The sequence below is a fragment of the Panthera tigris genome, chromosome D2 (genome assembly GCF_018350195.1).
Source record: "Panthera tigris isolate Pti1 chromosome D2, P.tigris_Pti1_mat1.1, whole genome shotgun sequence".
In the NCBI taxonomy this organism is placed as follows: Eukaryota; Metazoa; Chordata; class Mammalia; order Carnivora; family Felidae; genus Panthera; species Panthera tigris.
This window is the reverse complement of record NC_056670.1, coordinates 71,198,805-71,223,409: the sequence shown is the minus strand read 5'-3', so window position 1 is coordinate 71,223,409 and position 24,605 is coordinate 71,198,805. Positions and strand designations below refer to the sequence as shown.

At 34.8% G+C, this 24,605-nt stretch overlaps 1 protein-coding gene across 5 annotated transcripts in view; it reads right to left on the bottom strand.

The window, feature by feature from the left end:
• Positions 1 to 24,605, bottom strand: part of ATRNL1 (attractin like 1) — a 757,637-nt gene that overhangs the window by 600,412 nt on the left and 132,620 nt on the right. For all 5 annotated transcript variants that reach the window (XM_042960329.1, XM_042960330.1, XM_042960331.1 and 2 more), the window contains exons 11-13: positions 8,019 to 8,103; positions 6,442 to 6,650; positions 3,984 to 4,102 (exon numbers count right to left, since the gene is read on the bottom strand). In XM_042960329.1, the coding sequence (XP_042816263.1) occupies positions 3,984 to 4,102; positions 6,442 to 6,650; positions 8,019 to 8,103 (413 nt within the window). The remainder of the gene's footprint in view (positions 1 to 3,983; positions 4,103 to 6,441; positions 6,651 to 8,018; positions 8,104 to 24,605) is intronic.

Below are 24,605 nucleotides of genomic sequence, written 5' to 3'. Positions count from 1 at the left end.
TATGCTTATTGGAAATAATTTACAATTTCCACAATCTGAAACAGAAACCACCAAATGAAAACCTACTCTATTAAAACTGATAACAAGCTTCCAATTCAATAAATAAGGTCAATGCAGAGTCATTTTTCTTAATGAGCACATGGAACAAAATTCTAGTTGTAATGAAACTATCATGCAATAAGTAGAAATGATAAGTAGTAAAAATTGAAGAGATGATAAACATAAAGTATTTTCTCAATAACTCAAACTAATGTTACTCTCACAGACACTAAATAATAATTTTGGTCAACTGACATTTCTCCTGTATCTGTCATGTTTCTTTTAAGGTGACTGCAAAGAAGCTGAAGTTACACTTTGATCAATCCTACTATACAGCGTAATCATATGTCAACTAAATCCCAGTATGAAGAGATTAAAGATTAAAGGTCAAAAAAGAAAAAAATGGGCAACATAGGAACTCTGCAGGTAGTTCCCTACACACACCAAGATTCAGATACTTCACATGATAGTATTAATATGATAAAAATTTTTGGCTCAATTCTTTCCATGACTCTTGAGAAAAACCACAAAGGACTTTAATGCTGCATCTGTGCTCCACTTCAATCTTCATACATACACACACACACACACACACACACACACACACACACACACATAAATACTCACCTCAAGCTTTCTAATGTAACAGAGCTAAATATTTCTTTTCAGTCAATAAAGTTAACAGTTAAAATTTACTCATAACTATCCCACATATAAAAATGGTTAAAGCAGGGTGCCTGGGTGGCATAGTCTGTTAAGGGTCAGCCTCTTTTGCTTTCGGCTCAGGTCATGATCTCATAGGTTCATGAGATCCAGCCCTGTACTAGGCTCTGTACTGACAGCACAGAGCCTGCTTGGGATTCTCTCTCCCTCTCTCTCTGCCTCTCCCCAGCTCATTCTCATTCTCTCTCTCTCTCTCTCTCTCTCTCTCTCTCTGTCTCTGTCTCTCTCTCTCTCTGTGTCTCTCAAACAAATAAACTTTAAAAATGGTTGAAGCAACTTTTATCATCTTAGACAATTTAAATGTCACCCACCAAACATTTATTTATAAACTAGAGTCATTTCCCATGCAAAATACATTGCAGTCACCTCCATTCCAGAGGTGTTAATTTCTGTAGAGCAAATTACATATACTATAAGGTAACAGATAAAAAGTAACTAAATAGTAATTAATGTTCAGCTTTATTCATCCTAAGAAAATCAGAGAAGATATTTTTTATGTTTTTAATGTTTTTATTTATTTTTGAGAGAGTCTGAGTGGAGGAGGGGCAGAGAGAGAGGGAGACAGAGGATCTGAAGCGGGATCCGGCACCCAGGGCAGCAAGGACAATGTGGGGCTCTAACTCACAAACCAGGAGATCATGACCCAAAGTGAAGTCCAATACTCAACTGACTGAGCCACCCAGGTGCCCATATTTTTTTAAAATCTCACATTATTTAACCACCACATTTTCATTCAGAACATATATACTTTTTATTGTTACTTTTTCTAATTCGTAGATTTGTTTTCATATGGAATATAAATCTTAGCACTATTCTATATGATAATTAGAGTATAGTCCGAAACATTTTTCAGCTAATTGAAAAGAAAAACAATTACTTGAATCATCTGGTAAACAGAATAACCTATAAAAATGACAGAATGACGGAACAACTGAATAAAAGGAAGAATAACTATTTCAGGCCAGTCTTCAGACTAACAATGGCATCGTTAGAGTCACCTTCCAAATAACTGCTCTTCATTACAAACAGTATATTCATCTGCTGACACTGAACCAATATAATAGATGAAATCACACACGGGGCCAATTTAATCAATGATGAAAGAAAGCTGACTGTTATTCTGAAACATGGCTGGTATTTTTTGGCCTAACGAACCAGATAAACAGTCAGGATATTTGAGCTGTTAGTGCACAAAGTATGCAAGATGAAGTAAATACGACTAAATAATGAAATAGGGTATCAACGGACATCATTACACTAAAATCTCACAGACCTTTCTGTAACCATTAGCATTTGGTTTAGCTTAATCACCAGACCTCTTTATAAAACCGTCTAAAAGACGTTACATCAAAGTCTAAATTACAAGTGAGTGCCATCTGCTCACTTATACTATTACATTCAGTGCTTTCCTTATTAACATAGCATTATAAAAAATAAAATATAAACTAAAAGGTCACTCTATGAAAAGACTACTTGATAGCAATTTGCATAACACAATTTTTGAGATCGTGTATTTTCATTTAGCATAAATGTCTAAACACAATGTCGAAACCCAGGGCTGTCCAACAAAGCTTGAAACACAATATGCTTGCAATTTTTATTTAATAACATTCTCCATTTTAGTCCCTTATTCCCATACTTTATTTTACTTAACTCCTATATCCACATTACTCACTAAAATAACCCCCATTAGATGAATATTAATACAAATATAAAAAATAATTCAAATTTTCAAAGCAGAGTCATACCATACTAACATTAAAACTCAAATAAAATTGAAGTATATCTGTTATCAAACCAACTTATATTCCTGGTAAGTATATACCAACACAATATGTATGAAAAAAAGGTTTCAGTCAGGTAAGTCAATAACTGAAAAGTTTCCTCCATTTTAATTTTTGAATGTTATTTTAGAATAGAATCATAAAGCAAATATTTTGAAATATGACTATATACTGAGGAAAATTTTTTGATGATACAATAAAAATTTCTCACTTAGTTTTCAAACTCCCTTTTCTTCACCTTTTACGTCTGCATGCTATCTTAAAAAACAGGTCAATACTTTTGGTGATTAATAAAAATTCAGAAAAAGAAGTATGTTATATTTAGTTGAAAATTTGTAAGCACATTATATAGTTGTTTTAGCTGTAGCCCAGTAAGAGAATCTTTAGTCCTACCACACACAGTTTTTAATCCCTTAATCTTATACTTGTTAATACTTTTAAAAATTTTTCTTTCAATTTGTTGACGTCTTCTTCAAAACTTGGGACATTTTGATTCTACCCACTTAAAAGGTTAATTTCTGCTGCTTTTAATCCATTTTCATCTACCAAAAACGTTAATTTTATAATTTTTTCCAGTTGTCTACCAAAGTACGGTTTCTCAAACTCATCACTATTGACACTTTGAGCCAGGTAATTATTTTCGGTGGGAGAGTTCATGCATTACAGAATGTTAACAGCAACCCTTGACTCTATTAGATGCCACTTGTGACAACCAAAAATGTCTACACACGTTGCCAAATATCCCTTAAGGCACAAACTGCCTCTGGTTGAGGACCACTGACCTAAAGACAGGTAAAAGGCAACTACCCTTGTCAACCTCAGGTTAAACTTAAACACAAAGCATGTAAACAAAACATCAGACCACACCACTCTTGTGCACGTGCATGTCTGACAAGAATCCTATGGAAATAATTTTTATACTCATATACTTATTTTTATACTTATTACCTATATGATCCTACGTCGATCAACACAGAAGACTACATTTATAATTACAGTCTTTTTTTAATTTTTATTTATTTTGCAGGGGGAGGTGGGGCAGAGAGAGATGGAAACAAAGGATCTGAGGCGGGCTCCGTGCTGACAGCAGAGAGCCCAACACGGGGCTCAAACCCACAAACCATGATCATGACCTGAGCTGAAGTCGGACGCTTCACCGACTGAGCCACCCAGGTGCCCCTATAGTTTATTTTTAAAAGACATAGGAGGAAGTAAAAGTTCCTGAAATCAAAACAGAATCTGACAAATTTTAGCAAGAAACTAGAGTCGATTTACAACATAGCACAGCAGTGGTTCCCTACACACTTCCTAAGTGTGTTGATGTGCAAAGTGCTTTCGGTACCAAATGGTAGGCTAATGATTAGAAATTAGAAATGGTAAGAAATGATGAGAAAGCAGCCATGGTAGCTACATCACCATTTACCCCTAAATACTAACCACACTGCAGTTACTGTTTGCTGAAATACACTTCTTCTCGTCACACCACTGGCACCCGTTTGTATTGGCAGTGCAGCTGGCACAATCCGCGTATCTGTAACATCTGTCATCAGGAGGAGCTGCGACGCAAATGGGAGACGAACACATCAGGATGAGAAAGGAAACGTCACACTTCGCGATTCACACATTTTTAATGTTTAAGAATCACTAAGGGGGCGCCTGGGTGGCGCAGTCGGTTGGGCGTCCGACTTCAGCCAGGTCACGATCTCGCGGTCTGTGAGTTCGAGCCCCGCGTCAGGCTCTGGGCTGATGGCTCGGAGCCTGGAGCCTGTTTCCGATTCTGTGTCTCCCTCTCTCTCTGCCCCTCCCCCGTTCATGCTCTGTCTCTCTCTGTCCCAAAAATAAATAAAAAACGTTGAAAAAAAAAATTTAAAAAAAAAAAAAAAAAAAAGAATCACTAAGACTTTTTACAACATAAACATGGCCATCACCATCAAAATAACTTCTTCGACATGAAGGTAACTCTGTAGTTTAATTGTATTTACAAGTTTTGAGATACCTGCCACTCTCATTTTAATTATTCAATCCACCAAGATCCTACAGCCATTTAAAATTTATCCATTATGGAGGAGGAAAAAGACTTACAGGTATTTTACTAGAAAAAAGCATTACTAACATTTAAAAGAAACATTATAATAAATACACATTGTTTATCATTCTTCATAAAGATATTTAGAGACATCTGAGTTATCACAGACTGACAAAACTTTCTAATGTATTATAAAATACATAGCTAATTATAGCAAGAAAAAATGCATAAAACCCCACCCATCTGAAGAAAACTGGACAATTTTTATCCAAATCATTTATTCATAAATATTTACTAGTAATGTTTTGCATTTTATTTATTTATTCAATAGTTTATAAAAAGTATTAAACTAAAACATTAGTCATCAAAATTCTAGAAAATCTTTGAGATCTGTGGTTGGCTTGGCAATATTAAAGAAGAAAAAAACTACCAAATACAGAATAAATTATTTCACTTTATTTCTTAGAAACACAGTATTTTAATTTTTTTTAATGTTTGTTCATTTTTTGAGACAGAGAGAGCGTAAGAGGAGGAGGGGCAGAGAGAGAGGGAGACACAGAATCTGAAGCAGGCTCCAGGCTCTGAGCTGTCAACACAGAGCCCGACACAGGGCTTGAACCCAGAAACTATGAGATCATGACCTGAGCTGAAGTCGACGCTTAACTGACTGAGCTACATAGGCACCCCAATAACACAATATTTCTTAGAGTATACTTTATTTATTTTTTAATGTTTATTTATTTTTGAGAGAGAGAGAGAGAGAGAGAGAGAGAGAGAGACAGATCATGAGCAGGGAGGGTCAGAGAGAAATGGAGACACAGAATCTGAAGTAGGCTCCAAGCTCTGAACTGTCAGCACAGAGCCAGACACGGGGCTCGAACTCACAACTGCGAGATCATGACCTGAGCCAAAGTCAAGAGCCAGATGCTTAACTGGTTGGAGCTACCCAGGCACCCCAGTTTTCAGCATTTTAAGGTACATGAACTCGACAAGAAGCATGGTGGGGAAGATGGGCACCTATGTAACTAACTCCAACACTAGCCTGAGAGCTGTGTTAAGGCAGCAATGTAAAGGAAGTCCAGGTGGGCAAAGGGAAGGGAAATGTTTATCCCACTGAAACAATTCATGAAGGAGGTTGACATTTTTTTTTAATATTTATTCATCTTTGAAAGACAGAGACAGAGCATGAGTGGGGGAGCGGCAGAGAGAGAAGGAGACACAGAATCCAAAGCAGGCTCCAGGCTCTGAGCTGTCGGCACAGAGCCCGACCTGGGGCTCGAGCTCACGAACTGTGAGATCATGACCTGAGCCAAAGTTGGACGTTTAACTGACTGAGCCAGCCAGGTGGCCCAGAAAGAGTATACTTTAAAACATTTTTTACTTATATAGTTAAATAGTACATACATATATATGACCAGGTTACTCATAAAATTTTATATGTGTAATAATACATATAGAATTAAAAAGAGAAATCTAAAAAGGGCTAATAAAAAAAATTAAATTATTAAGCATTGCTACATTCAAACATGAAAATTCTTAATTAAAGGACTATGAAATTTCTAAAAGCTATAGATAATTTTTTTGGAAATAGAAATTATCTTTTTTTTTGTTTGTTTTTATAATTTATTTTATTTTTTTAAATTTACATCCAAGTTAGCATATAGTGCAACAATGATTTCAGGAGTAGATTCCTTAATGCCCCTTACCCATTTAGCCCATCTGGTTGTTCTCTATATTTAAGAGTCTCTTATGTTTCCAACCCCCTCTCCATTTTAAGTTATAAGTAATGCTTATAAGCAAAATGCATTACAACTTCTAGCCAAGTAAAGAAGCTTTATGCCAGAGGGGAGGGGAAAAAAAAAACTTTACCTGTTTTAGGAGGGCATTTTGCTCTAAGGATATTATTAGTATTCCCAGATTCCCAAGATTCACAGTGATTTTTATTCCAAATACATTTTATTCCTGGACCAGCATTCTTACAAAGTTCTTCATCTCTGAAAGCCTTGCAGTTTGGAGGCTTGTAAACAAGGATATCATTAAGGAGTACACTAGAAAATCCTCCAAATATATACATGGACCTATTAAAAAAACAGAATATTAAAGAAACAATATTAAGAAAACTCTAATGAATTAGTTTCAAAAATAAATTTAAGTATACATTTTGCATTTCATCAAGGAAGCAATTTTTTTAGAAACAGAAAGTGCTATACATGGATAAGATACGCTTTAGAACTGCTATCTAGAATTATAATTTTTGAATACTGACAATGAATTTAGATATTAGGTACAGAGTCTTTCTTACAGTGTTTTACCATCCTCTTTTAAAATAGTAGGACCAAAAAAAAAAAAGAAAAAAAAATAAATAAATAAAATAGTAGGACCAAGAGTAAAACAATCAAAAAGATATTCAAAATTTTAATTTGGAAAGGAAAATCCAGACAATTATTAAATTAATTCAACTACCAGTGACAAAGAAGTTTGACATGCCTTCAAAAGAGCATAATTTTAACTTCAATTAATTTAATTTCAATATTATTAACATAATAAATAGAAAAAGATCAGAAAATACTTCAGTAGTATCTTTTATTACTTAGAAAGTAAAATAAAAGTCAATATAACACAATATTTCAACAAAGAAGGGTGGGGTGTTATGTGTAAACTCTGAATTTCATTTGCTACTATTCTGAAAGCTAACTGATACCAATTACAGAGTTTCATTGTGGTTAACTTCTACCTGCTTTTAGTATCATATTGAAGAAGTTTTACAAAATTAGAGTAAGGTGGTGATAAAATGAACTTACAAGAATGTCATTATGAATTACAAATTTTAAGCTAATGAATGAGCTGGCATAGTTTCCTGCCACATTACCAAATTTTGCTATAGAAATAGAAAAATAATACTAACCTAAAGGAAGAAAGTAACTTAATGCTCGTCCCATCCCAAATCTCAAGGGATATAAAGATAGTAAATCCCAGAGAGATAAAGGGACTTGTCAAAAATCATGCATTTAATGACAGAACTAAAATGAGAATCTAATTCTTCTCCCTTTCCTTGTCAAAAGTCATGCATTTAATGACAGAACTAAAATGAGAACCTAATTCTTCACCCTTTCCTTGCTCTCCTTGTTAGAAATATGGGGCTATCCTTTCTATCATTTTAGTTTGATCTTTTTAAAAGAAGTCATTCTTTGTCTGATCTCTACTAAAAGGAAAGAAGGCAGGATGAATTTTTTAAAAGTATCTGAAGTTTTATCTCAGCACTCTTTCTTCGCTCCCCTTTCTCTTAAATATATTTGAACACAAAGGAATAAAGGATATGGTTAACAAACCAAAATGTATTCCATGGTAGACTAGGGATACCTAATGCCATTAAGTACAAATAATATTTCCTTTTAAATAGTAACAGAATATGAGGATAGTACGACTGATAAATATATGCCTTTTACCCATTAATGACAACTGCAGAGTGTCCAAATCTGTTGACATCTCTATGAAGATTTGGTTTCGGTAATATTTTCCATTCATCACAAGCTAGAAAAAAAGAGAATGGCAAAAAAAAAATGAAATAAAACAATAAATTAAGACAAATACTATAAAATAATCATTGGTCAAATTAAAGACACAATAATTACAATTAGGAAGCCTTTCATCAATTTGCCATGACCTACAATTTAGTATCATAACTCAACTAACATCATTCCTTAAGTAAAAATAACTTCTACATAAAATTCCCACAAATAAATTTAAGTGTATGAGAACAGCAAAATTGAAAGGAAAGAATGAGGTTAACTTTACATTGGAGGATAATTCCAAAGACATATCTTCATTAAACAAACAGAGGTTCATATAGTAAATTACATGAATTGTCAATACTAAATAAACCTATTAGAAAGTTAAATTACTAAATCAAATTGTATATGCATGCTTATTACAAAATTAAATGAAATATATAATATTCAGTGAAATGCCTAAAAACAGAATCATCAAAAGAAAATATTTAAATCATTTCAACCATCTGATATTTCAAAATAATAGTGTTCATTTTATGTAAAATAAAGTAACTTTTGTTGCAAAAAAGAATAGAAAAAAAACCTAAATAATTCATGAGCTATATAAAAAATATGGGAAAACGGTTAAAGAAAACTGTGTATTATTTCAATATAACCTAGCCTCAAGCTAACATAGCTTTTGAGATGTTAAGTGATTCAGTTTTCAGTGACATTCTCGGGACAGTGTTTTAGATTTCATCTTCTTAGACATGACATATCTAAAGGCAGACATTGATATTTAATAAAAGTACATACATGTAAAAGCTTTTAAAAACAAATTTTATTTTTAGGTAGTATAGAAGCCTTTTTGGAACAAGAAAATAAAATACAGTTAGTTGTAAAAGTTAAAGTTGTAATAAATTGTTTTCCTATTTATGTAGTTATGTCTATAACACTAGGAATAAAAGAATAATTCGGTTTCATTTTAATGTTACTACTAATTAAGATCAAAGAAGTTAGAAAAAACAAAATCAAAGTTTAGAAAATGAAACTAGAAGACTAAGAGCAATAACATACATCTTGAATTTTATGTCCCAAAGTCTATTCCAAAGAACATAAATCCTCCCCACAAAAGAGGGTATTCTTTAGTTTGTATAATCTGTCTTTAGTTCACAGAATACATCTGCCTATTATATACTCTCAAAAGACAAAGTAGACATACAGAAGTCTAGCTATACCTAACACAGTGTTTTCCCAATATTATATCCACAGAAGCACTTTTCATGTAATACTTTTCACATTAATATTCCCAAGAGCCAATGCTCTCGATATCACATTTTGGGAAATACTATTAAAGAGGCCTATATATAGGATTAATAGTCTGCCAAGTTTGCATGTTCATTTAAGAAGAGTGCTTACATGTGTATAGTACTATAAAACTTCCAAAGTGCATTCATATACATAATTTTAAAATTATCTTTATCAGAATCCAGTGAAGTTGACTGAGCAAGTATTATAAGTTGGAAATGAAAAATTACATCTAGGAAAAGTTAAGCAATTTGCTTAAGGCCCAGCTGATTACCTCTGATTTTCTATAAATTATGTCTATAAATACTTGATATTTAAAAGTGTACTTGTAGCAAATTCTGAAAGATTGTTCCCATTTGGAAAGAAACGGTGACCTGTAAAATGCACAGGCTTTGAGAAAAAAAGAGATGGAAATGTTAGAGACAGATAGATTTCAATAATTCCACCCAACCCCAACACTCGCGCACACACACACAGACACACATACACACACAGCAAGTGATTTACAAATTGTATTATTTGTAGAATTCCAACAACAGAATTAGAAACCTGAATATGCTTCAAAGAAATGAAACAAAAAAGAGATCAAAGAGAAAGACTGCCAGATACTAGTTTGTAACAAAAATCTTCAAAGAAGAATCTTTAAGATCATTTGGAAGCATCTGGAGTCTAGAAAATAGTGACCCAACAATCTGAGCTTACCTATATCTAAAGGATAAGTAGAGGCGCCTATGTGGCTCAGTTGGTTAAGCATCTGACTTTGGCTCAGGTCATGATCTCGTGGTTGTGAGTTCAAGCCCCCTGTGGGGGCTTTGCACTGACACCTCAGAGCCTGGAGCCTGCTTCAGATTCTGTGTCTCCCTCTCTTTCTGCCTCTCCATCCCTCCCTCCTTCCTCCTCCTTCTTCTTCATTTTAACCATGCCATGGCATTCCATATTATGATTATACCAAAACACATTTGTCCTTTAAAGGTCATATAGACTTTTTCTTTTTCAGATTTTTTCCTACCACAAGTCATGTTGGTTTTGGCTCATTGTTACACAAGTTTTCTTTTGCACGTTTTGAGAGTTTCTCCAGGTAGACTTCTAAAAGGAAAATTACTAAGTTTAAACAAAGACACAAGTGCAATTTTACTAGGTTTTGCCAATTTACTCCCCAAAGTAGGTGCACTGACTCAAATTCACACCAGCAGTGCATGGTGGCTCTTCTTATCACATTTTTTTCCGTTATGTATCTCTCTCAGACTTTTAAATTTTTACCAGATAATGGTTTCATTTCTTTTCTAGTTACTGGTGAGATGGAGCATCTTTTCTTTCACATTAGTAGGTCATTTGTTTTCACTCTTCTATAAAATCACTGTTCAAGCCTTTGCCCATTTTTCTATTTGAGTTTTGTTCTGGGCTTTTTAATAAATATTTTATTTTTAAATCATCTCTATACCCAGCATGGGGCTCGAGCTTATAACCCCAAGATCAAGAGATGCATGCTCTTCCAACTAAGCCAGCTCAGGTGCCCCAAGATTTTTGTTTTTTTAATAATTTTAACAATTCTTTATTAAATGTTCTAAATATAAATCCTTTGTTGATTATATGCACTAATATATACTCTCCTCTGGCTGTGATTCGCCTTTCCATGTAGTTTATGGAGTCTGATTTTACAAAAGTTTATATATAAACTAGGTCAAATTTACCATTTCTTCATGATTTATTCTTTTTATTCTTAACTCAAGATTTTACAGATAATCTCCAATTTTCTTCTAAAGGTTGGATGCACAGTTTGTCTTTTACCATTTTGATCTTCAATCCATTTGGAATTTATTTTCGAATATATTCCAGGGATCTAGTTTAATTTTTCCCACATATCATATTTCCCAGATCTTCCTATGTATTAACATATACCAATCTTCCCAGAACCATTATTTTAACATTTACGCCTGACCCACTAATTTGTGACTTACCTAGTTTCTGTACTGCTATGTTATGTTCTTATTTTGCTTGTTTTTAACCAAAGATATGAATATGCAAATGATAAAGGTCAAATAATCCCACAAGGTTTATCACAAAAACTCTCATGCTCATATCTTCCCAATGTCTACTCCTGAATCACAGAGGTAAGCACTTTGAATTCTAAATAAAAAACTAGACAATACGTTTTTATATTTATCTTCTTATTCTAAATGGCATACTTGGTTCTTAATTTCAGATAAACTGACTTTCTTCTTAGAAAGATGAAGATTTAACTCTTATGCAGACAAACACATACATACATCCCACTCCCTCCATCCTCCTCGCATACTTAACATTTTATTTAGACCAATATTCAGGATTTATTACATATTATTCACAGATGAGCCATGCAGCATATTATAATTACATTTTATTCTTAAACAACCTTTTATTTTCCCTGCAAATTATTTTTTTTGGCTTAGGTTTCTATATATCTGCTGCTAATTCATCCTCAACTCTTTCCTAGATGTGTATACGTTTTTGCAATATTTCCTAATACACCAAGCTACCTAGCAGTTTCATTTACTTTTTGAAGACATCCCTACTAAAACTCCATCTTTCTTCTCCAATTCAAACTTATCTACAGGGCTGCTGCATCATCCTAATGATTCTCTGCACATTTCCTCTCTATTAACTCTATTTCTTGAATTTGAATTTTTATCAATTGTTATGTTTGTTTAATCAAATTCATCAATAGGAGACATCATTCTATAGCTTCCAGAGAAAGTGTACATCGGAAATAAATTTTTGAGATGCTATAATTCTGAAAGTGATTTTATTCCACTGTAATACTTATTATTTGATTGTGCTTGGAACTCTAACTTGGAAAGCATTTTCAGATTTTGAAGGTATTATTCTCCTATCATCGGGCTTTTGGTTTTGCTTTTGTAAGACCCTATACCACTGAGTCCCACAACTTATTAGGACTATTTCTTTTCTCTGTATATAAGCTTTTAGGATCTTCTTTCAATCTCCACTTTTTATGATGGGTTTTGCTGTCAGTATGTTCTGGGGCTTCATGAAATCTTTCATTCTGAAAACTCATGGACTTGGAGCCTGGATATTTTTCTTGAATTATTCATTTGATAATTTCCTTCTCATCCAAAATTTTGTTTTTTATTTTTGCCACCCCCAATTAATCAGACAGCAAGTTTTCTGGAATAATCATTTAAATTTTTTATCTTTTATCCTATCTTACATCTGTCCTTTGTTCATAATACTTTTGGAACACTCTCCATTTTATCTTAAAATCTGTAAATTTGTTACACTAATTTTAATTTCAAAAGTCCATTTTTTGTTTTCTGAATGATCTATTTTTAAAAGTCACATTTTTACTTCATAAATGTAACATCTTCTGTCCATAAAGATTGAAGTTATAATATCCTTCCAGTATTGTATCAATTTCCTTTGATTTACTTTTTCTTATTTGTTTGATATTTTCATCAGATTTAACAGCATTTTGCAAATGTCTAAGTGATAACTCACTGCCCTTCCAAATTGAAGAGTGAAGCAAAACAAAACTGGAAATTTTGTGCTTGGCCAAGACATATTGTTGACTGCTGGAATAGTTTTTGTTTGTTTATTGACATATAACTAATATACAACACTAAGTTTAAAGTGTACAACATAATGACTTGACATATGTGTATATATATATAGAGAGAGAGAGAGAGTGAAATGATTAAACAGTTAGTTTATTAAACATCTATCATCTCACATAGATACCAAAAAAAAGGTATTTTCTTTCCTTAAGAACTCTTAAGATTTACTCTCTTAACAACTTTCATATATGAAAAAGGACTTACATATATATATATATATGTGTATATATATATATGTATACATATATATATATATACACATATATATATATATACACAGATATATATATATATATTACATATATATATAAGGACTTTGCACAAGTGGGACCATTTCAGTTGAATACCTCCAAAGGTCAGTTTTTGTACATGCTTTCTCTTGGCTTGACAGACTCTTTAAGGTAAATCCTCCAATTTCCTGCCCAGAAACTATAAACCTGGCTAACAGTATTCTGGGCCCAAGTAGAAGAAAGAAACTAGAGGTTTCATTCATAAGCATGTATATTTTCACTTAATCCCGCTGTTTGCAAAATAGTACTGACACCTTCAGCTATGGTCTGGTACTGGGATCACCATCCACAGAAAGTAATACCTTCTCTTTCAGCAGAGTAGAGGAGGAGCAGATACCCATCTGCACAAGTTGAGGAAGAGGATCTGGAGATTTAACAGCCAGTTGTATAGGTTTTTTGGGTTTGGGGGTCTTTTTTTATGTTTATTTATTTTTGAGAGAGAGACAGAGAGTGAGCAGGGGAGGGGCAGAGAGAGAGGGAGACACAGAATCCGAAGCAGGCTCCAGGCTCTGAGTTGTCAGCACAAGCCCAAGGAGGGATCGAACCCCCCAACCTCAAGAGCGTTACGAGGCGAAGTAAGATGCTCAACCAGTTGAGCCACCCAGGTACCCCGTATAGGTTTTTAATCAAACTTTCTGTTTCAGGCCCACAAGCATACCCCATTTTCAGAAACACTGAAAACTAAAAAAAAAAAAAAAAAAAAAAAAAAAAAAAGATATACCATATGAGAGATAACTCCAACTCCAATCCCAAAGATATGGAAAGAGTACTGGGAGCTTGTCCAAGACTATGAAACAGTGCGATTTAACTGACCGGACCACATATCTACTGATCAAATCACATAAATGGGCAAGGTTCAAAACTCAAAAGCATGTGGCTTCCAGTTTTATCCACTGAATTTCTTCTTATTAAGGTAATACTTGCTTGCATATTTAAAAAGTGAACATCTCAATTTACTAACCATGCTAAAGATTAGGGAGTTGTCTTCTGACTGTTCTCTAAACCATATTTTTTTCATAAGAGTGTATCTTGAAAAATAGAACCAAGAGTAAAAGATTAATTAACTTGGGTATTTCAATCTAAAGGAAGGAAGACGAAGAATTCATCAAATGCTCTTAACTAAGAATAGAAAAAATATGTAAAATTTGGGTTAATAGATTTAGATAAGACTGAGGAAAAAGGATCATCACTAGTTTAAGCAATCCAACTTAGATGTAATGAAGACCCAATAACACAACAAAAAATATATATAAATAATATAAATAATATATACATAAATATATATAAATAAATATATAATAATATAAATATATTAATAATATATATAATAAATATATTATATTGACTTATATTTATTTATAAAATAAATAATAAATATATTATAAATAAATAAATATATATATAAATATATATAAATACGGATATAAAACTGAATAAGACTGAATTCCTGCCCTCAAAGAATAACAATAGGACATGATAAGTATTAACAGACATATATAAAGAGTGCCAAGGGAGCCCCCTCCAAAGAAAAGAAAAGCACATAGTTGCTTCTAATAGTTAACTGTTTTTAAAAGTGACTATGATAACATTATATAAAATTCACTGAAGAATACATAAAACCTTTATAGTGTTTTTAAATGGGTAAAATTTCATACAATAAATGGTCATGACCTTTTACTTAATAAAAATAATATGCTAAATGCTTATCAACGCTATGTAATATTTAATTCTGAAAACAACTCTTAGGAGTAAATATTTTTGTCACCATGTCATAAAGAAACAGTCTGTAGATTTGGTAACTTCCTTAAAGTCATTAAATGGCAAAGTCAGTATTCAAAACCAGATCTTAATTACTGCATTATACTGCCTCACTACATCATCAAAATATCCTTTTTAATATAAACATTACTTTCATTAAAGTAAAATAAAACAATAGTTTTAAAGTACACAAGTCCCTGAAGAAGAGAACCAATACAGTACAGTATTAATATTTTAATTATACATGAGAATAATTAAATCAGACTAATAATAATGAAACATAATTCTACTTGGAGAAGTTTGTTGCCTTTTAGCATATATGGTAGTAAAAGGTGAAGGCTTTATTTATTACTATCTGCAAGACATCACTTTCATTTTTAACAAAAGTTATACACATTGGTGTTATTTAACAAATCCAGTACTCTTCCTTCAGGCCCATTGTAAAATTAAAGTCCCACACTTCCTAGAAGTTGGATGTGATAATATGACTTGCCTTAGCCAACAAAATGCAAGTTAAAGTGACACTTTTATTTCTGGATGGAACCACTGAATTACGAATGAAAGACAAATCAGTTTCATCCTGGATCCCTAAGTGATGACAATAAGCTAGTCTCTCCTGCCAACCAACACTAGCCACGTATCATGAGTGAAAAATTAACTTTCATTGGTCTTAATCTTCTGAAAGTTACAGATCTATGGCGGGCATGGATATGAGATACCTAGATCATTCAAGGAAGGAACTCTTATCTGTGTTGCTGGGACTGCTGTCAGTGAACAGTCATCAGCTGCAAGCTACTTCAGCAATTGCCTTAGCTACCTTTGGGCCACTTCACTCAAGATCTCATCAATTCAAGGATGACCCACATGCAATTGATGATCAACGTGGGTCTTTAAAAGGTCCTGTCACTTTATCCCAACATACAACAACTACGACCAACAATTTTACTTCCAGAGATCCTTGTGTGGTTGACTACGGTTATCTGTCTAGCATCAAAACTCAACTTTACCCTTTGTCAAATCCTGCCTTCTCCCCCTACCTCTTCCAAGGCATTGATCTTAAGGGTTCTCTCAATGAACATCATGAATACTAAACTCTATCTCAGAGTCTGCTTCCCAAAGAACCCAAACTATGATAGTTGGTACCTGGAGTGATGTAAGAAAAGCAGAAAATAAAATTTTATTTTTTTATGTTTATGAGCTAAATCACATACTACCAGGCTACCAATGAAAAACCCATCACCGGTGATAGGTGTAACACAAAAAGCCATTGGCACAAGATGGCCATACCATAATTTACCATGCCAGTGGTAAATAAGGAAGGTATGCCAAACAAAAGAATACTCTAGCAAGTGTGAAGTATTAGATGTTTGAAAACAGTTAACTACTAATACACTAAAATTGCATGTCTACTGTGTAGCCCTGCTGAGCTCTAGAAAGAGATCACAAAAGGCTGGGAAAGCCAGAGGGCCTCCTTAGTACTATAAACCATTTATAGAGGCTGCCAAATATAGAAGGTCTGCAAATTAAAGAAGGTTTAATTTCAAAGTCAAGGCCCTGCGAGGAAAAGAATAAGGCCCTGACTCATGGGATGGGGACATCTGAATTGACACTTCTGAGAATCTACCCAGATTTTAATTTCCTGAATCATCTGAGACTTCAAATGTGGTCCACTCTACCCTACGTTCATAGATAGTACTCAGCCTTGCTTGAACACAATGCAGGCTTCTCTCCAGCAAGACGTGTGCTCCAGCTCAGAATCTGTTCACACCTTCCCTATTGGTCACTGAGCCAAAAATCTCGGCTTAGCATAATTCAGCCAAATACATACTGCAACTGCTATGGAAAGAAAGGGACTATGCCCCAAAGTATCTGTAAGACCTAGACAGCAAATATTGGCCGAAGTTGGGGAAATACACATACTACTAGGTAGTAAGTGGAGATCGATCAAAGAGGCCAGAACCTTATATTGGATCAGGGAGAGTTTACTGATTTAAAAGCACTCTCCCAAGATGCAGGATTTATGACTTAACAAGGACCCTAGGAGATGGTGTGAGCTTACCATTAAAATAACCCTTGAAAGGCAACCTACAGAATTATTATATATCTGACCATATATCTTATCATATATCTGATAAGGTGTTAACGTACAAAAATATACAAAGAATTCATAGAATTCAGTAGCAAAAAGAAACCTGATTTAAAAATGGACAGAGGAACTCAACAGATATTTTTCCAAAGACGACATTCAAATGGCCAACAAGTACATGAAAAGGTGCCCAATACCACTGATTATCAGGGAAAAGCAAATCAGAACCGCAATAAGCTATCATGCATGTCACACATGTTAGAATGGCTGTCACCAAAAGGACTAAAGATATCACATGTTGATAAGAACATGAAGAAAAGGAGACCCTGTGCATTGTTGGTGGGGATGTTAATTTGTACTGTCACTGTTCCTCAAACAGGAAGTTCCTCAAAATATTAAAAATAAAACTACCATATGATCCAGGAATCCACTTATGAGTATATCCAAAGAAAAAACAGGATCTCAAAGAGATATCTGCACTCCCATGTTCACTGCAGCATTATTCACAGTAGCCAAGTATGGAAACAATAAAAGTGTTCATGAATGGATAAAGAAGATGTGGCGTATCTATACATTTATGTATGTGTGTATATATATGTGTGTGTCTGTGTGTGTGTATATATATATGTATATATATATATTTGCATATGTGTGTATACACATACAAAATGTGTATTCTATACAAAATGGAATACTATTCTGCCATAAGAAAGAAATTCTGCCCTGAAATTGTGCTAAATGAAATAAGTCAGATAGAGAAAGACAAATACTACATGGTATTTTTCTTTACATGTGGAATCTAAAAAAAAAAAGTCAAGCTCATGAAAACGGAGTTAAAAAGTGTCTGCCAGGGACTGGGGGATAGGAGAAATGAGGAGAGGTTGGTAATAGGATATAAACTTTCAGTTATAAAATGAACCAAGTATGAGGATTTGATGTATAACATGGTTACTATAGTTGATAGCACAGTATTATATAACTGAAATTTGCTGAAAGAATAAAACTTACTCTAGAAAGTATGCCAAATTAAAAAAATAAAAAGAAAAGAAAAAATCTGTGAGCTTCTGGATGCACTAATTAAACTACATAGGAGGATTGGCATTGACGAGGGCACCTGTTGGGATAAGCACTGAGTGCTGTATGGCAACCAATTTGACAATAAATTACATATAAAAATAAATATATAAATATGATATAAATATAAATTCAGAGTTTGGGGAAAAAACAAGAACTCATTTTTAAAAAATAAACAAAATTGGGGCGCCTGGGTGGCTCGGTCGGTTAAGCGTCCGACTTCGGCTCAGGTCATGATCTCACGGTCCATGAGTTCGAGCCCCACGTCAGGCTCTGTGCTGGCAGCTCAGAGCCTGGAGCCTGTTTCGGATTCTGTGTCTCCCTCTCTCTCTGCCCCTCCCCTGTTCATGCTCTGTCTCTCTCTGTCTCAAAAATAAATAAACGTTAAAATTTAAATAAATAAATAAATAAATAAATAAATAAAAATAAAAAATAAAAAATAAACAAAATGTGAAATTAAAAAAAAAACTACATAGGAGGAATCCTTTCAAATGTATATGTATACCAAATCATTACAGTGTACACGTTGTATATCTTACAATTTTATTTGCCAATTATATCTCAAAAAAGCTAAAAAAGAAAAAGAAGATTCCTAGAAACATGAAAAAATACAGCCCTTGCTAAGTAAAATCAAAATGCTAGAACTGCCATAGAAACAAGTAAAGGCAAGGGACAAAAAGTCCATAAACGTGGGCATTCTTAGTCCATATACTAAGTCATGCCAGAAAATCTACCAAGTCATTTTATTTATGGAAAGAGACAGCAGGTATGCCATTTGCCAAAGCCATGAGGAATGGAATGGAGAAAGGGACACTAGAATCAGTAAGAATGTGCTGGCTCTCCTCCACAGGCCAAAGCTGATGGTAGGAGAAACCACAACAGAAATGAACTCACTGATGGAGACAATAGGACAATAGAGCCCAACCGGTGACACTTAACCATCAAAATCCAATCCCCATAGAGGGCAATATTTGTAGTAAGCTGCAAAGTTGGGAGTGTCGGTCAAGACTAACTTATTGAAAATTATGAAGATATTTAATACAATGCAGCATCCCTAGAAGCAAAATAGGCAGCCAGACAGTAGGACAGTAGGACACTACTACCTAACTTATATCAACAGAAGAAATCAAGGATGGATGATCAGGAGGGATGATCAGGAGGCTGATGGTAGATGCTGCAATAAAATGTCACAACTTATTGCTAAGTTTCTGGAGTTGAGCTATTTTTGAAGTCCAGATTTGATATATTTAAAATCCTGGTACCTAAAAGGAACAACCCTATGATACTACAGCAAGTGTTCATGGTAATAATTCCCCTATTTCTTCATCAAAGGCACCCATGGTCATTTCTTTGAGTAAACTTAACCTAGGGGAAAAGGCAACACAAACATTTCAAGTACTTTTGGACACAGGTCTGAGTTAGCACTGACACCCATAGATATAAAGTGTCATCAGGGCCTCTCTTTATAATAGGGATATATGGCAATGAGATAATTAATGATATCCTGGCCAAGGTCCTGTTCAAAATGAGTCACTACATCTGCAGGCCTGTGCAGTGGTCATGCCCTGCATGTTTCTGGCAAATGGCACAACACTGACATTGGGTCCTTGATTATCACAGTGGAAAAGATCAAGTGGAAACTTCTGAAACAACTACCCCCTGGATAATATATCTTAAACTAATGTTACATTCCAGGGAGTGTGGGTGGCAGGAATTAGTATTACCCTCAAGAATCTAAAGAATGCAGGGATAATGGACCCCATCAAATCTCCATTCAAATCACCAGTCTAGGCTCCACAAACTAAACAAAGCCTGGAAAATGACAAGAGCCTACTAGTAACTAGTAGCCCAAATTGCAGGCACTATGCAAAATGCGTCTCTTTGCAAAATGGCCATTTTTAGCAAATGTGTTCTTTGCTAACACTATCAAAAAAAGGATTAAAAACAGTTTGCCTTTATATGGAATAGAAAATAGTATACATTCACAATTTTGCCTCAGGATCAGTCTCCCTCCTTTTGTCATAACACGGTCAGAATACATTTGGTCCTACTGGACATCTTTCAGAACGTTACATTGTTCCACTACCTTAATGACATCATTCTAACTGTGCCAGATAAGTAGGAATGACTAAGACAATGGAGGCCTTGTTAAGACATATATGCTTCAAGGGGTGGGAGATAAAATCTATAAAGATTCAGATTTCATATTAGTAAAATATTTAGGGATCCAGTGGTCAAGAACATTCTAAGACAGCTCATCTGAACTGAAAGACCAATTACTACATCTTGCAACTCCCAAGAAAGGCAGAAAACAAACCATCTGGTAGGTCTCTTTGGATTCTGAAGGTAGCGTATTTCAGTCCTGGAAATACTACTCCAACCCACATACTGAAGAACATGAAAGGCTGCCAGCTGTGAGTACATGCTAGGGTAGGGAACAGCTCTGCTATAGGTTCACCTACACAGGTACACAGCCCTGAAGTTAAGGTTGCATGACCCAATACAATTATGGCTATTGGTGGTGGCACTGTTGGAAAAAGTAGCACATGAAAATACAGAAAGTTCCAGTGAACAAATCCCAATGCAGACCCCATACACATGTCAAAGGCCATGCCATCCATGGTGGAAAAGTTTATACTCTTATTTCTGCCACATTATTTGGCCCTGGTAGAGATGGAGTCGGTGACATGGGTTATCAAGTGACCATGTGTTCAGAGTTTCATATCATGAGCTGGCTCTTTTACCAAGAATAGTAAGAACATAAAAATGGAAGTGGCACCCAAGAGCAAGCATGAGCAAAATCACGATGCACAAACAATGTGCATGAACCGGTAGCTCAGACCCCATTTTACCTACAAGTGTTACACCAACACCTGTTATCTTACAACCGTGGTCATATGAAGAATCCTCTATGCCCAGATACCAAGAGGAGAAAAATGCAAATATTTCAGCCTGATATGTGAGCACAAGTCAAAAGTAGACATCACATAGACAGCCTCACTTCGGAGTGGCCTCGAAAAACAGTGAAAAAGGAAAAAACCTCCCAAGTGGGCAGGCCTTTGAGGCAGTGTGTTCATCCACACCGTATCCAAAGAGAAATGGCCCAAAAGCAGTAAACAGTGGCCTAGCTGACAGGTCAGCAGCCCAGAAAAAAATATCGAAAGATCAGAAAGAAGGAGGGTCTGGAGTGAACATGAGCATGGATATATTTGAATGAGCACAAAATGTAAAGAACTCTGTGACATAAATTAAAGGCATCAGAGAGCATCTAACATGGAAGAGACAATAAACAATAGACAAACAACTAATGCAGCTAACATCAGTTAGTCTCCGTTACAGAACACCTCAGTGCTAGCATACTAGCATAAATACACTAGCCATGGTAGAGAGATGGAGGTCATGGAGAAAGGCAATTGCCTTGGCTCCTCTAAACAAAGCTGATCTTGCAGACGTTACTGGCAAATATCCATCCTGACAGCAAGATATCAACTCTGGGCTCTAGATAAAACCATTCCCCAAGAACACCAACTATATATATACTTAGCGACAAGTTGACTACATTGGGACCCTTCCACCCTAGTTGAACCAACAATTCATTATGACAAGAAGAGATAAATATTCTGAGTATCAGTTTGCTTTCCCAACCACATGGTCTTAACCTGAAAATTATGAAGTGTTTGATCAAGCAGCATGGGATCCTATGTTATCAGGAGACACACTACAGCAAACAAAGTACAGGAATGAGGTCATAACCATGTGATACATGGTCATACAACACAATGTGATGGGTTTTTGGATAGGCACAATTGAAGCACCAGGATGCAGGATAAACCTTGGAATTAAGCAACTTTAAATGGTCCTCTGTCCCCAGTAGGAAGAATACAGAGGTCCAGGAACCCAAAGAGTGAAAGCCACTCCTAGTGGCCTCACTTTCACTGATACAGTTGAGTAGCTTGTGCTTCTTATTCTGGAAATCTGGACTCTGCAGGATTAGAGATTTTATTCCCCAAAGGAGAAATACTCTGGCAGGGGCCACAGCAATATCCCATTGAACTACAAGCTATAGTGCCACTTTGGTATTTCAGGGTCCTTGTGTCAAGGGACCAGAAAGCAGGCAAAAAAGGAGTCATCATATTGGTAAGGATAATTGGCTTTGATTGTCAAAGGGAAGTAGGACCGAGGTTACAAAATGAGGGCAGGGGAATAGGTTTCATACACAGGTGATCCACTTAGGTGTTTTGTGGTATCCTCTCACCAAGGGTGATGGTAAATGGGTAAGTTCAATACCCACAGTAGAAGACATATGATGATCAAGGACTCAAAGACCCAAGGGTAAGGGTCCGGGACAAGACACAGAGATCAGAAGAGATTCCAACTGAGGATAAGGGATATTTAGAAAGAATACTGCAGGGGGACATGACGAATATCAATTGTAGCCCTGAGACCAGCTGCAGAAGCCAAAGCAATAATCTAAGTCTCCCTGTTAAGAATTGGTCACTGAAATGGTAGAGGAGCTCAAGGAATGAAATATATATTGGCAAATATATTTGAAAGTAAACTGAGTAGCTCAAAGAATGAACTGTGATGAAAAGTCCTAATAAAGGACAACACTGATGGACATTTCAACTCCAGAGTTCCCCTGGGATTGGATGTGGCCTTCGCTTAAAGTCTGCTTGACTTTTCCTTCTGTCTAATCCTGCTTCAGCCTCCTCCTTTTCATAGCTGTTCATCCCAATGACCTAATAAGCACCCTGAACACTAAACTCAGTCTCTGAATGTGCTTTCCAGAGAACCCAAACTGGCAGGACTGTTTGTTGCCACAGTATAACCTAACCTATACTGACTGATACAATACAGTAAATGTGAGGTTTCCTCTGCCGTTTCTTAAAATTGCTGGCAAGTCATTTTAATTCATAAAACCATGTAGGAATAACCGGATTTAACTTTCAAGCTTATGAAAAGCTTGTTGAGGTAAGCAACTTTCGCACTTATAGACATTTTCATGTTTGCTGATGTTTGCCCAACACGCCAGGACTTGTCAAGAGAATGAGAAAAGAAACAGATAGAAGCAGTTGTTACAAACAGACTCTCTACTTATCCCTTCCAGCTTCCTCAATAACTACAAAACAGAAAGTTCAGCTGTATGAATTCTGTTGCTGATTTTTCACATTCTTGATCAGGATTCACAATAAAACACACATTGGTTTTCTTGTAGGATGTAGAAGTTCTCAAATGCCTTAAAGCTCAATGTTTAATTAATATAATTTGTTTACATGTACTCTATTCCCATTCTTACACTGTAAAGTCTGTTATATTATTAATCTGACTACAATCTATAACTGTTATGTCTTACCAAGACAGTGTATTTCCAGAGCACTCAGGTCATTATCACTTTATAAACAGTTCAAGTCTACACAAATGAAAGCAAAACCCACATGGCTACTGACATCATGAAAACTGACAGAAATACTATTCCATGCCAACAGAGAAGCCATACAGGACTAACAACCAAAGTAAAATATACTCTCTAGAATATAGATATAAAAAAACTTATACTGCAAGGTACTAAATATTTATTTACAAACTATACGCTCAATACACAGAAGATCAAGAAATTAGAGTTATCAGTCTCTCAAACCCGCATTTCAGCAGTCAGAACACTGTACTACTGGAATTATCTACCTATGAGAGGCCACATACTTACATTAAGAACTTATGCTGAAATTCAGAGACTGGTTTATTTTATCAATGATGCATAATATATTACAGGTGGAAAATGAATATTCATTAGCTAATTTTCCTATATATATTCATGCTTTTCATGAAAATATGTATCTGTAATACTTTAAGAACACATCTTAAAGATTATTTTAATAATCCACTTGAAATGCCAGTTGAAAAGTCAGTATTCATATTACTAAAAAGAACACACAGATTGTGTATACAAGACTCAAAACTAGATGGATATGGGGTAAAACTTCTATTAATGGTTTGTATACTTTTATAATAGAAAATATTGTAGAAAAATTATAATAGAAAATATTGCCAAAAATGTTTTCCCACCTGCCCCTTAAACGATGGTGCTTCACTGGGTTTTTCCCCCATAGGTCAAAACTCCTCTTAATGTTGTAAAAGGTGCACACTTTTCCTAGGTTATCTAATTCATACCCACAGTTTCACTCAGGATTTCGTCCCCTGACATTCACTCAATAACCATGTATTTAGTTTCTTATTCTCTGTCAGGAAAAGTGCGTATCACTATTTGACTCTCAATCTTAATTGAAATGATTTTATGGTTTTAATATACATTGATATTTCCTGTTGACTTCCATAAATAGTCTTGATGTAATAAATGATATTTATAGATTCCTTGATAATGAATCATACATGAATTCCTAGAATAACTACTATTTGGTCATAA